The 14,889-nt window shown below is 36.2% G+C and overlaps 2 protein-coding genes across 8 annotated transcripts in view; one reads left to right on the top strand and one right to left on the bottom strand.

Moving 5' to 3' along the window:
• The window catches only part of ELP4 (elongator acetyltransferase complex subunit 4), a 242,706-nt gene extending 236,926 nt beyond the window's left edge, over window positions 1-5,780 (bottom strand). For both annotated transcript variants that reach the window (XM_042903923.1, XM_042903924.1), the window contains exon 1: window positions 5,513-5,780. In XM_042903923.1, the coding sequence (XP_042759857.1) occupies window positions 5,513-5,735 (223 nt within the window). In that variant the 5' untranslated portion in view covers window positions 5,736-5,780. The remainder of the gene's footprint in view (window positions 1-5,512) is intronic.
• Window positions 5,781-5,917: 137 nt separating this feature from the next.
• The window catches only part of IMMP1L (inner mitochondrial membrane peptidase subunit 1), an 82,484-nt gene continuing 73,512 nt past the window's right edge, over window positions 5,918-14,889 (top strand). For 2 of the 6 annotated variants that reach the window (XM_042904482.1, XM_042904479.1), the window contains exon 1: window positions 5,919-5,970. The gene's annotated coding sequence lies outside the window, so the exon portion shown is untranslated. Of the gene's footprint in view, window positions 6,002-14,889 lie in introns of all 6 variants that reach the window. The other 4 variants (XM_042904484.1, XM_042904485.1, XM_042904483.1 and 1 more) reach the window with 4 other exon arrangements.

The raw sequence follows: 14,889 nt of genomic DNA, 5'->3' as shown, positions 1-14,889 counted from the left end.
AAATCTCATGTATATTAAAATTCTATGTTTGGAAATTTTGAACATTACTTAAAACAACATAAAATGAGGACATTTTAATGACTTTAACCAATTATCTTAATATACTATCAGAACTTCTCTTACAAAAAGGAAGTTTTGGGGCCCCTGGGTGGCTTAGTCGGTTAAGCATCCAACTCTGGATTTCGGCTCAAGTCATGACCTCAGGGTCCTGAGATTGAGCCCTGCACTGGGCTCCACCATGGGCGTGGGTCCTGCTCAAGATTTTCTCTCTCTCTCTCTCTCTGCTTCTCTCCCCAACTCACGTTCTGTCTCTCTAAAATTAAAAAAAAAAGTTGTTTTAAAAAGGTAATTTTTTTTTTCTAAAGGGTTCTATTATGTAAATTTACTAGATTCAAATTTGGAGGGCTCAGGTAAAGTTTGGTCATTTTGAAGGTTGGTTATGGGTAATAAGATGAAGCCACCTTATTACTGTTTTAAAATTCAAACTTTTATTGTGTGTGTATGAGGTGAAAGGATTTGATATGGACATATACACACACATATAGCAGCAATGTTCCTCTGTTCTTCCAAATTTCAGTGTGACAAGACCTTACATTTCCCTAAAATACCTGTTTATATAAGGTATTTTGATATACCTCACTTGATACACTGAGGTTCTGACGTAAGTTTGAGCAAGTTTGTAGCTATGCCTTCATCAAAAAATCCAAAGCTTAAGCAACCAACCATGACAGGCTATCTTGACATGCTACATTGAACCAAAGCTCGTTTTACTATATGTTTAAATGCAAATATCCATTAGTAATTTTATTTGAAAAGGAACACAGATTTCACATTAATAGTTCCCAATTAAAATAGACTATCTTTTCCCAATAGTTCACTAAAATGTTTGACAGGTAAGTAACAGGAAGGAAGCAATCATCTTATTTCTGTGATGAAACATAAGGAGTGAAATGGTCTTGTTTATTGCCTCCTCTCTCTTTTAATCAGATCTCAGAGCAATCATCACATTGAAGTCACTAAGCAAATAAACTCTTGGTTTTACTTATGGATTTCCTTAATAAGTCTATGTATTTCCAGCTTACTAAAAATACAGGTAGAATAGTTTATTAACATGTAAGATAATGAGTTTGAAAGCTTGAGGATTCTTTTACAGTGTTAATTTCAAGGTTTTAAATTTTAAAAATGACACAGCATTTTGTCTTAAAACTAGGAAAAAATCTAATACTTTAGAAAACATTACCAGAAAATTTAAGATCTTGACAATTATCTTGAAATTTTATGATTTTTAAAATACGTTGTTTTTTATTCATGTGAATAATTAGCAAATGATTTAAAATTTTAATTTTTATAACTTTTGTTTTTTAAATGTCTATTTATTTTGAGGGCATGTGCATGTGTGGGGGAGTAGTAGGAAGAGAGAATTCCAAGCAGGCTCTGACAGTGTGAAGCCCCATATAGGTCTCAATCCCACCAACCTTGAGATCAAGACCTGAGCAGAAATCAAGAGTCTATGCTTAACCGACTGAGCCACCCAGGCACTCCTACAATTTTTTTTTTTTTTTTTTAAGTAGGCTCCATGTCCAATGTGGGGCTTGAACTCACAACCCTGAGATCAAAAGTCACATGCTCTACCAACTGAGCTCGCCAGGGACCCCAGAAAATGATTTTAAAGGTAGAAAATTCAATCCCCATACACTTCCCAAAACAAATCTCTAATTAAGCTATAAATTCTGGGTAAGCAAGGTCAAATTAATATATTGGGACAAGAAGGCCCAGAAGTGAAATCTTACAAAGACATCTCCTTTTTTCAGTTACAGGAAGTAAAAGGGAACAGAACAAAAAGTCAGGAAAGACAACGATTTATATCAGTTCTTTCTAGTATCTTCTATAAAGGAATAGTTTTGTATAAAATCATAGAAGGTCATTTTAGGGAAAATACAATGCACAAAAAGTTCATATTCTTTCCTTGGTTCATAGCAATGTCCTTAACTACTTAATGCCATACCTCAAATTAAATTGCAGTTTATTTTGTTAACAATTCAACTTTTTCATCTGTCACTAGGAGGTAGTAAATATCCTGACAATTCTTGATTATCAAAACTATTAGCTGGGCAAATATGGGAAACAAAATAGAAAAAGCTACTAACAGTGAGAATGGTTCTGTAGTTTAAATTATATGAAACAATTTTATATAACAATACAAAGGAATAAGCTACATTTCCCTTAAATGTACAGATATCAGTTGCTAAACTATCATAACCAGGATTATTTTTAATATACAGTCCAAACTCAAAGTACATTTCACACTCTATATTAAGACACTGTGGTGCAAAGGAAATAAGCCCACCAGTATTTTTACTTTTTGACATTAGTGTTGAAAATGGCAGCAACCATCAGGCTTCTTTGGAGTGTTCTTCCTGAACAATTATTTATCCCAAATCCCTATCTTCTATTCACTTGACTGTCAAAACTAAGTAAGTTCCAAACAGCACATAAATTTTAAGCCAGTCAAACCTGGGAAATCACTCTTTCTTCAAGTATCCTTTTGAAGGATGGGATTGGGGAAAATTCCTCCAGGTTAGACAATATGATCCTAGGATGAGCTATATTTTTTATTCTAGAAAAAAAGAAATCCTGCCAGAATCCTTCACCTACTGTAAACTTTTTGGCAATCTTCAGAAGAAGAAAAATGAAATATTTACATATAGTGTCCTCGTATAACAACATAAATGTCCTGGAAAGGCAAGGCTGGGAGCCTGGGTTAGGAAATCTTAGAATTTGAAAAAATTTCAATGTGGCCAAGTTGGAAAATGTATGTCAATATCTAACAAAATTTAAGTTGTCATAACAAAAGTATTTAATATGATTAGATCACATTTAAAAGATGTTGATACGGGGAATCCTCAAATTTATAAAGCACTTGGGAATATGAATAGAAATATCAGCGTATGTTCAAAAGACCAACATTCAATTTGCCTGTGTAATATATTCCAATATACATTTAAATATATTTTGCATCTATGCTTAAAATTACATTGACATCACAGTGGCAGTAGTAAAAATCACTGCACTGCATGGCAGTGACAATACAATATTTACTTGTTACACAGTAACCACAAAATACATTTAGGCAATAAATACAATGTTATAGCACAGTTTCACCATTCTGGTATCATAACATCCTACTATCATTATATTTTGTCACAATACGGTTATATTAGGCTTGTCACAATCTGAGTCAAATAATATTTTAGAATAACAATATAATCTAATTACTTATATTTATGTATATACACATAAGCAGCCAAATGTTTCACTTCCAAATAATATTTTAATGTAAAACAAATGTAATGGATTTGCTCTACAGAGCTATACAAAATAAAAAAATCAAAATACAAAAACGCCATTAAGAAGTTAACAAAATACTTCTAGACATATTTATTATTCCAAATGTACTAACTTCTATAATAACAACCTCTTCAACTTCTGTGCTCTTTGAGAATTAACTGTATACATGCAAAATATATTTCAAAATATCCAAAAACTGATACCTATTTCAATTATCTTAATGAACACCAATTTTCAGCATAAGCTTATTACAGTCAAATACTAGGGTCTCCCTCAAGCAAATCTGGAAGATTTTTAAATTATAGTTCAAGTTTATATCATTGTAGAAACACATAAGGAAGGTGCTTTGGGTTAACTTTTTGGTGGGTGCTTTAAGACACATACTTAAATCATTAGTCTTAGGTTTGATGAATGCTTAAAGCCACTTAAGAGTTCTCAAAAATTTGAGACAGCTGTAGCATAGTGAACACTAAATTTGAAGCCCAAAGATCAGCCTAGATAGACGGTCTCTAGTTTTATGACTCTGTTCACATCACTGCATTTGTGTCTGTTTTTAGAGCTCAAACACATAACTCAACCTACATGTTTCAGAATCTCTTGTCCAGGTATTTTTTTTTTTTTTTAACGCATTATTTTTCTTTCAGTCAAGACCTTAATGAGAATCAACTATATGCCAGGAACTGTGCTAGGCATTTTGTTATTCTAATGAGAAACTGAAGGTATAATGTCAGAAATGTGACCTTTTTGTTTGAATAGCTTCAGGATCAAGTGAATGAAGTTACAGATCTCCACTGAATTTAAAAAAAAAAAAAAAAAAAAAAAGGCAAGGACTAAGAACAGCTTTCAAGCTTTCAGTTCAAATATAGGACAACACCAGGTAAAATTCACCAGGGAAAAAGGTGAGATAAATATTTGCTAACTAGATATTTTGAATCATTTGTTTTTAGTACCATGAAATTGAGGAAGGCAACGGACTTAAAACAATTAAGTGAAAATACTTAAATTTATGTAGAAATAACCAGGATCCAGTTAAGGACGTGAAATAACAGAGACAAGAAGCCACACTCTTTCTCACAGTTTGCTTGCCTTGTCAATTTCCTTTGCACTAAACCTACCTGAAAAGTGTACCTTGAAGGGTAAAAAATAGAGAAATGTCAAGTGAAGTACAAGAACCAGCAACGTCATTTATAATATTTTATGAAAGTGTACAAGATTTAACTGACACATATCACATACTATATAGAAGTTATGAAATATAAACATAGACCAATTTTAATGAAGAAACATTCTAACAGGTATTAACTAATTTACAAGCTCTTAACACAGCAGCTCTGTCCTACCAATCTAATGTGGTCAATCTCTGCAACATAATAGTTATGAAACAAGCTACTCTTCAGTAGGCTTCTCATGAAAAATTACAGATTTTACAGGAAGACCTAAGAACTGGATTTTTCTCATTAAAATATGAATTAACCTTAAACGTATCTTTGGAGTTTAACTCTGGGAGGCAAAATATATAGAGAAAAAAATTAACAAAAATTTATATACATATATTTAACGCAGACACTAGTATGACCGTCAATATCAACAACAGGATTTAACTCCTTTGAATCCACATAAGCCTTTAACATCCATTCCCTTAAAAGCCAGTCCAGTTTGTTTAAAGATTCAGAACCAGGAGATAAGCAGCCTGGCGGTGAAAGAAGGGAAGTTACTTTTTTTTTTTTTTCCCCAGCATTTTCAAATGAAGCTCATCTCTCACAATGATACAAACTTTTGTAGGTTAGGCCAAACCACGAACTACCTAGGGTTGACAGAAGGGTGCAATCAGAGGCCAGGAGGGGATCCTAGAGATGAAGGCCAAACCGTCCCCAAGTATTAATGATTCCCCCTTATTAGGCAGCATTTCAAGAAAACAAACAAACAAAAAACATGTAGGGATCCCGTCGTAACCTAAAAAAGGTTGGTGGGCCAGAACCACAGTAGAAAGTGGGAGCAGTAACAGCATTTAGAAGTCTCAGTGTAACCCTTCCTCCCCTCCGTCACTATCAGACCGGACTATCCTCTCCACGTCCGAAGGCTGAGGGGGAGAGAGAGACGTGAGGTTAGGGCGGCTTCCCCGGCAGGTGCCCTCCCTAAACCCAAATCTCCGTTCTGAACCGACCTAAGAGCTGGTCCAGGGCTGGGAGCCCAGTTGATACCAGCAGCTGTCCATTCCGTACCGACGGTCGTGTGCCCGCGATGGACACCAGTCGAGAATAGCTGCTGTCAGAACCGCTGGCTCTAGGACCCCTCCTCTGGAAACTGGTGACGTTGTTCTTGCCGCCTGCCGCCACCATAGATCCAGTACTCCCAGCGCCGGTGCCGCAAGTCGCCACTGCCGCCATCTTGGAGCTTCCCGCGTTGACCCAATAGGAACTCTGGGAACTCAAGCAGCGGGCCTGTCAGAGCCAGTCCCAAACTCCCGCCTCCTTGCCCAGTATTACGGCTCTCGTGGCCAATAGGATTGAGATTTCTCTTTCCAGTCAACCAATCGCAAGGAGGATTGCTGAAAAGTGAGCTCTACGTGGGGACGGCGGACTTTTCTGGGGCCCAGGTGAGAAAGGCCCACCTGAGTCCTGGGTGAGTCTACCTTGGTTCTTTGGGGATAGAGGTGGGTCGTGTTCAAAATTTTTCTCGTTTTGAGTATTCTCTCTGAGTTAAAGAAAAGGCTAGTAGAGGAGCGATATATCTAGAAACTACCAGTGGGAAATTGCACCTTTCACCGCTCCTTGGTAAAGAGAAAAGATATTTTCCCTCGCCTCTTTCTCTTCTGATTTCTGAAAGAAAATTCATACCGCCTTTAACATCAGGATTGTTTTTTTCCTTTTTCTTTCTTTTTTTTCTTTCTTGGGATGGTTGTGTTACATTGAAGAAATTGGAATTGGAACTCTTAATGAGTTGCTTGCTCAGCATCTGGGCTCAGTTCATCAGTGCCGATGCCAGGGAGGTGGGTTGGATTTAGACCTTAAGGGGAAAACTCTTGAGCTTTGAGGCGATTTGGTGTTCCTGTTTCAAACAACAAATGACAAAATGTACTTCTCTGACAAGTCCCCGTGAGAAGCTTTCGTTAATTTTAATTAGTGCTTCTGGAAGTCTTGGGGCGCGTTTCCATAAGTAGTGTGAATGACAAGTGTTACTCTGACAACCTTGTTCACACATTTAATTGTCATTTGCTGTTAAGGCAGCTGCAAATAACAGAAAATACTTTAAGTCTCTTCCCCCCCCCCCCCCCCCCCCCAAAAAAAACAACCTGGTGAGTATTGGATGTGTATGTACTTTCTTTTTCTAGTGATTTGTGAACTCTGAATTGAGAGCTTTTTTATTAGAATTTTATGTGCTGAAAAAAGATGTGATTTAGAGATGTGTCTTTGGATTTAAAATTTTTCTCAAAACTGAGCTGGTTAGAGGAGTGATTTTTAAGGTATTCACGATTGACAAATGACTAAACTAAAATAGACTCCCAAATCTTGCCTGCATTACTAGATTATTGGTTTTGACAGTGATCTATGATACTTTAAAAATATATCCAACCTCACTGAAATTCTTGCCATAGGATTGTCTTAAATCGCAGTGACTTGTTAAAACTTTTTGGCCTGTTCTGTTTGATAAATTGCAGTTAGTATTGTGAAATAGTGGCTGGTGGGTTTTGTTTTTGTTTTTAAAGTAAAATGTTAAGACTACAAAACAAACCACCTTACTCTTTAATAATATATCAGCTGGAAAGCTTGATCAAGGTTTAGATGCTTTCATTTAGACTCTTTCATCAGTATATATTTGTAATCTAAATTATTCAATAAATAGCTGTTGAGTGCTTGCTTTCTGCTTAGACCTAATATGTCATTTTAGGCCTATTGAAGTAAAAATGTTCTCATTTGGGGATACAAGATTAACATGTAGAAAACAGCATAGCAGTTGAAGTGAACACATTGGACAATTGGCGCTAATATTTTCCTGTGGTGAATAAGTACTAAGAAGGCCAAAACAAAAGGAACAAAGCAGTCTAATATCAAATGGAAACTTCTTGGATATTTTTGCTGCTCTGAAAACTTTGAAATACTACTAATATTGAATGTTTATGGGCTTCTTTACTACATATTCCCTTATTTTCTACTCCATTTACTTCACCCTTTAGTTTTTTAAAGGCAATGGTATGATGCTTTATCTTATTACTAGAAATGAAGAATTGTTTTTCAACTTTATAATTAGGAAAGCATGCCGTATATATGCACACAAAGCCATTCTTGAAATGAGGCTGTATCTTTCATATAACATGATCATAGAATAAATTAATCTGTCTTAATTTTTTTTTTTGATGAAGACAAAACTTTTGCCCTCAAAGCAAAATCTTGAATTTACCAGTATGTAGAGTTGTGTATAAAACATTGGAATAAATGAGGTATTTGTGGAAGGGAAGAGTTAAAAGAATATGTTTAGGTGTGGTGTTAATAATGATTAATAACAACTTAATTAACAATTGTTTATTGAGCACATACTAAATCCCAGGCAGTAGGCTAAGCATTCAGGTTATAGGAGAAAGAATAGTTTCTTTTCTCCTTGAGTTGTGGAAGGAAAGTGGGTAAATAGGATAGTAAAGTATATTATAAATCCTTGGAGGACAAATGCAGGTTACCTAACTTGGACTGAGAGAGGGGGGCTGTGGGAAGTTTCTACTGAAAAGGAAGTTTAACCTGTGTGGATGAAGGATGTGTAAGAGATAAGGGCATTATAGACAATGAAAGCCATTACAGAGAATGCAGAGACTTTCTTCAATAAATCTGCACCCATTGCTTCTGTGCAGGTTAGTTCTCATGATTTATACAGAGTGCTAAGAAGAGACTGGAGAAGTTAGACAAAGGTCTAATTGATTTTTTTTTTAAGGTTGTGGTTCTTATTTTTTGTAAAAATAATGGGAAATGGGAAATCACTTAAAAATTTTAAGTAAAGTGTTAGCATGATGATCATATTTCATTGTGTTTTGGCTAAGAGTATACTAGAAGAGAATCGATTGGGATAAAAAACATGAAATGAATTAGAGATTACTATGAGGAGTAGAATTGATATGACCAAGGAAAGTTGACAGGAGGAATCAAAGATGACTAACAGGTTTCTGCTTTGAACGGGTTTGTGAATAACAGAGGATCAAGAATAAAGGAAAACAGCAGAATTTTGTACTTCTCATGTTAGTTGTTGTACAGAATGGGAGATAATAAAATGAGTTTTTAAAATCTGTTTTGAATATGTTTAAAAATTTTTTAATGTTTGCTTATTTTTGAGAGAGAGAGACAGAGTACGAGGGGGGTGGGTGCAGAGACAGAGAGTGAGACACAGAATCTTGAATGAAATAGGCCCCAGGCTCTGAGCTGTCAGCACAGAGCCCGACGCGGGGCTTGAACTCAGGAATGGTGAGATCATGACCTGAGCCGAAGTCAGATGGTTAACCTACTGAGCAACCCAGATGCCCCTGTTTTGAATATGTTTAATTGGAGGTACCCTTGTAGTATCCAACTAGAGATGTCCAGTACACCGTGGGTTATGTGACAGAGGGATCTCTAGATGAAACATATAGATTTGAAATTAATTAGCACATGTTGGGAGTTTACCTCAAGGGAATGGATAAAGTCACCAAGGAAATATATACTTTAAGATGAGAAGAAAAAAGAACCAAGAATAAACTTTGGGGTACGTGAACATTTAAAAAGTGGGCAGTTGGGGCGCCTGAGTGGCTCAGTTGGTTGGGTGTCCAACTTCGGCTCAGGTCATGATCTCACGGTTCGTGGGTTCAAGCCCCATGTCAGGCTCTGTGCTGACAGCTCGGAGCCTGGAGCCTGCTTCGGATTCTGTGTCTCCCTCTCTCTCTCTGGCCCTCCCCCGCTCACACTCTGTCTCTCTCTGCCTCTCAAAAATAAATTAAAAAAAAAAGTAAAATAAATAAATAAAAAGTGGGCAGAGGAACAGAAAGTAAAGTAAGAGTTGGGAAGTGTTTATTTGATTTAGTAATAATGTTTCTCAGATTTTGTTAAAGGAAGATTTGATGGAGTAGTAAAATTAAAAGTAAAATAATTATATTTAGAATTGAATGGCAAATGAATATTCTGTAAAAGTAGACCATTTTACATTTTAGAAAGCTTTCCTATGAAGGGGGATAGAGGGAGGTGACAAAGGTTTAAGGGAGGAGTTTTGTTAAAGAGAGAAAGAAAATAGACACTGGAAAATAATTCTAGACAACTGATAAAGCAAAGGACCTGAATGAAATACAAGGAATGGAAATCATAGCATAGGAGAAGGATCAGTTTTTGAAAGGAGGAGGGACAATTCGATGGCTAAGGTGTGTAAAAGAAAAGAAGCTCTTTTCCCTCCTTTCTGCCATTAAATCTTGCAATCCTTAAGACCATTTTGACTTTTTATTCCATATTCTTACTTTTATCCAGTCCCAGGACTTCAGTTACCATTTATATATCAATGATTAACATAAATAGTCCAGAACGCTTCTCTGACTTCCAGAAGTATAAATTCAGGTATTTACTTTACCTGTTTCTTGAAAATCTTAGTGGGACCTCAAACTCATAATGCCCAAGAATGAATTTTCTCTTGTGTTTTGTATCTCTGTAAATGATAGGACCATTTACGGAATTAGTTGCCTAAGACAAGTAACCTCACTTACACTCTGGTCCTCTTTTTTTTTTTTTTTTTTTTTTTTTAATGTTTATTTATTTTGAGAGAGAGATAGAGTGCAAGCAGGGGAGGGGCAGAGAGACAGAGAGAGAGAAAGGGAGGGAATCCCAAGCAAACTCCTCAATGTCAGTGAAGAGCCCCATGCAGGGCTCGAACTCACAAACTGTGAGATCATGACCTGAGCCGAAATCAGAGTCTGACGCTTAACTGACTGAGCCACCCAGGTGCCCCACTCAGGTCCTCTTTCAAGCATCATTCTGCCGTATCCATTACATTGCCAAGACCTATGGAGTTTACTTCTTCATAGCTTTCTAATCCATTCTGGGACATATAGCCCTCATCATGGTTCACCTGCAGTATATTCTTTATTCAAGAGCTATCCTAATCCTTTCTAAATAGAAATCTGATAATATAAAAACAATACTAAGCACTTGCATGTAGTTCCCTCTACTTGCCTCTTTAGGCACATCATTCTGTAAATTTCCTTACTCTCTCTACTCTAGCATTTATTCATTCTCCTGTACTCCACAAGTTTTCCTCCTCCTAAAGGCCACTAGTTAATTTCTACTTATCCTTCAAATCTCACTTCAACCTACACATTCTCATTAAAGCCATCTCTCCTTGCTGTCAAAATGAAATCAGCTCCTATATACCAACAATGAATGAGTGGAATTGGAAATTGAAAACACAATCTAATTTACATTAGTAGCCAAAAAAATTAAGTACTTAGGCATAAATCTGAAAAAGATATTTATAAGATCTATAAGAGGAGAACTACAAAACTTTGATGAATAAAATTGAAGAAAAACCAAAAAAAAATAGATATTCCATGTTAATGGGTATGAAACTCAAGGTCAAGGTGTCGGTTCTTCCCAAATTAATCTCTAGATTCAATGCAATCCAAATTAAAATCCCAGCAAATTACTTTATGAATATTGACAAACTGATTTTAAAGTTCTTATGAAGAGGCAAAAGACCAAAAATAGCAAACACAAATAGCAAAATTGGAGGACTGAAACCACATGACTTCAAGATTTACTGCAAAGTCACGCTAATTAAGACAGTGTGGAATTGGCAAAAGAATAGACAGATCAGTGGAACAGAATAGAGTACCCAGAAATAAACTCACATAACTACAATCAACTGATCTTTGACAAATGAGCGAAGGTAATATAATGAAGCAAAGATAGTCTTTTCAACAGATGATGCTGGAAGAACATATAAATAGCAAAGAAAAATTAGAATCTAGGCACAGACCTTACATCCTTCACAAAAATTAGCTCTACTAGATCACATATCTAAACATAAAATGCAAAACTATAGAACTCCTAGAAGATAACATGGAGAAAACTAGACAATCTTGGGTATATGATACTTTTTTTTTTTTTAATTTTTTTTTTTCAACGTTTTTTATTTATTTTTGGGACAGAGAGAGACAGAGCATGAACGGGGGAGGGGCAGAGAGAGAGGGAGACACAGAATCGGAAACAGGCTCCAGGCTCCGAGCCATCAGCCCAGAGCCTGACGCGGGGCTCGACCGCGAGATCGTGACCTGGCTGAAGTCGGACGCTTAACCGACTGCGCCACCCAGGCGCCCCATATATGATACTTTTTTAGATGTGAAACCAAAGATATCCATGAAAGAAGGAATTGATTACCTTGAGTTCATTAAAATTAAAAACTCTTGCTCTTTGAGAGACAATGTCAAGGGAATGAGAAGAAAAGCTACATACTCAAGAAAATATTTGCAAATGATATACCTGATAAAATATTGTTATCCAGAATATATAAACTCTTTAAAAAAAAACTCTATAGTAAACAACCAGATTTAAAAATGGGCCAAAAACTTTATGATACACTTGACCAAAGAAGACATACAAATGACAAAAAGCAAATGAAAGGATGCTTCACATCATATGTCATCAGAGAAATGGAAATTTAAGCAACGTTGAGATATTAGTGCATACCTATTAAAGTGGCCAAAATCTGAAACACTGACAACACCAAGTGCTGATGAGAATGTGGAGCAACAGGAACTCTTATACATTGCTGGTGAAAATCAAAATTGTACAGCCACTTTGGAAGATAATTTGGAGATTTCTTACAAAACTGAACATGCTCTTACCATATGCTCCAACAGTCATTCACCTAGGCATTTATCCAAAGGAGTTGAAAATAGCCACATACATACTTGCACATGGATGTTTGTTTATAGCAGCTTTATTCATAATTGCCAAAACTTAGAAGCAACCAAGATGTCCTTCATTAAGTGAATGGATGAATAAAATTCTGGACGATGGAATATTATTCAGTGGTAAAAACAAATGAGCTATCAAGCTATGAAAAGACATGGAGGAACCTTAAATGCAAATTACTAAGTGAAAGAAACCAATTTGAAAGAGCTACATACCTAGTCCAACTCTATGAAATTCTGGAAAAGCAAAACTGTGCAGACCATAAAAAGATCAGTGGTTGTCAGAAGTGTTTGGTGGGGAAAGATGAATAAACAGAGCATAGGGGATTTTTAGTGAAAATGTTCCATATAATTGTTGGATATGTCACTATACTTTTGTCCAAACCCATAGAAATGTACAGCACCAAACGTGAATCCTAAGATCAGCTGTGGACTTTGGGTGATTATAATATCTCAATATAGGTTCATCCTTGGTAAAAAAATGTGCTATTTTCTGGTGACTAATATTGATAATAGGGGAGGCTGTACATGTGTGGAGTCAAGAGTATATGGAAAATTTCTGTACTTTTCTCTCAATTTTATTGTAACCCTAAAACTTCTTTAATATGAAATTAGCTGTATAAAATTTCAATCTGAGGTTTCCATAAGCAATGTCTATATCACTTTTGTTGCCACATAGTAGGACCATTTTCACAAGGGTTCCAACAAGTTGGTATTCTGAGAAGTCTTCGAGTGCAGTTCTAAAACTGTAGCAACCTATTTAAGGTATATCAGAAAACTTAATGGTCATGGTAAGCAACTAGCATCTTATGACTGAAATGGATACCTCAGTGGGTTTTTGAGACTTAGGGTTCATATTACAACTGTGACTATGAAGGTAAACCATATTAATAGAGATCTTGTAGAGGCTTACTACAAGGTCTGATGGTGTTCTGGCAGCATGATTGAATGAATAAATGTCAAAATCATGTGTGCACAGGGTGAGTTCTTAACCCCATATAATCTCTTTTTGCTTCCTTTTAGTACATTCACAAAGAAACCATGGTCCTGATTTGCTTTACCTGTTTTTGTACTTTATGTAAATGAAGCTATCACTATTTGACTTCTTTTGTTCAACACTGTATTTGTGAAATGATTGCTATTAATGTGTACAGATGTGGATTATTTATTGCTTTATAGTGATGTGTAGGGATGCCTGGATGGCTCAGCATCCAACTCTTGATTTTGGCTCAGGTCATGATCTCACGGTTCATATAAATTCAATCCCTGAATTGGGCTCTGTGCTGTCAGTGCAGAGCCTGCTTGGGATTTTCTCTCTCTCTCTCTCTCTCTCTCTCTCTCTCTCTTTCTCTGCCCCTCCACCATGCTTGCTACTCTCAAATAAACTTAAAAAAAAAAAAAATTGGGGCACCTGGGTGGCTCAGTTGGTTAAGCGTCCGACTTCGGCTCAGGTCACGATCTCACAGTATGTGAGTTTGAGCCCTGCATTAGGCTCTGTGCTAACAGCTCAGAGCCTGGAGCCTGCTTCGGATTCTGTGTCCCCCTGTCTCTTCTCTGCCCCTACCCTACCCCAGTTGCACTCTGTCGCTCTATGTCTTTCAAAAATAAAATATATGTAAAAAAATTTTTTTTAAATAAAAATTAAAAATTAAAAAAATTGTAGTATTGTGTAAATATATCACAATTCATTATTCATTCTGTTGAAAGGGATTTGGCTAGTTTGCTGTTTGGGGCCAAATATTTTTCTAACGTGGTTGTACCAATTTACACTCTTACCAGGAATGTTTGAGAATTTCAGTTCCCTGTCATCCTTACCAACACTTAATATTTTCTTTTCACTGTAGCCTTTCTGAAAGGGTTGTGGTATGACATTGTCATTTGGATTTTGACTGATCAAGTTGAGCACCTGTTTGTATGTTTATTGGCCATTTAGATAAACTTCTTGTGTGAAGAGTCTGGTCATGTCTTTGCTAATTTTTTTTTTTTTTTTTTTTAAGTATTGTTGGATTGTCTAGATTTTTAGATTCTTTTTATATTTTGGAAAGAAGTCCAGTTTGGAATAAATGTGTTACAAATTTCCTCTCTTAGTCTGTGACTTCCCTTTTCATATTCTTTTTTTTTTTTTTATGTTTATTTATTTTTGAGAGAGAGGGAGAGACCAAGCTGGAGTGGAGGAGGGGCACAGAGGAGACACAGAATCTGAAGCAGGCTCCAGGCTCTCAGCTGTCAGCACAGAGCCAGACATGGGGCTTGAACTCATGGACTGTGAGATCATGACCTGAGCCAAAGTCAGATGCTTAATCGACTGAGTCACCCAGGTGCCCCTCATATTTTTCTTTCTTTTTTTTTTTTAAGATTTTATTTTTTAAGTAATCTTTTCCCGTAACATGGGGCTTTTAACTCACAATGCCGAGATGAAGAGTAGCATGCTCCACAGATTGAGCCAGCCGAGTGCCCTACCTTTTCATGTTTTTGTCTTTCATTTTTAGTCAGAATATATTCTGATGTATCAATTTTTTATTTTATGGCTGTTTGCCTACTCCAGGATTTCAAAGATGATCTCAATGTTTCTTCTAGATATTTCTTCTGTAATCTGCTGGAATTGATTTTATTTTTCCTTCGGTGTTAGGTAG

The sequence above is a fragment of the Panthera leo genome, chromosome D1, assembly GCF_018350215.1.
Source record: "Panthera leo isolate Ple1 chromosome D1, P.leo_Ple1_pat1.1, whole genome shotgun sequence".
NCBI classification, from domain to species: domain Eukaryota; kingdom Metazoa; phylum Chordata; class Mammalia; order Carnivora; family Felidae; genus Panthera; species Panthera leo.
This window is presented reverse-complemented; position numbering and strand designations above follow the sequence as displayed.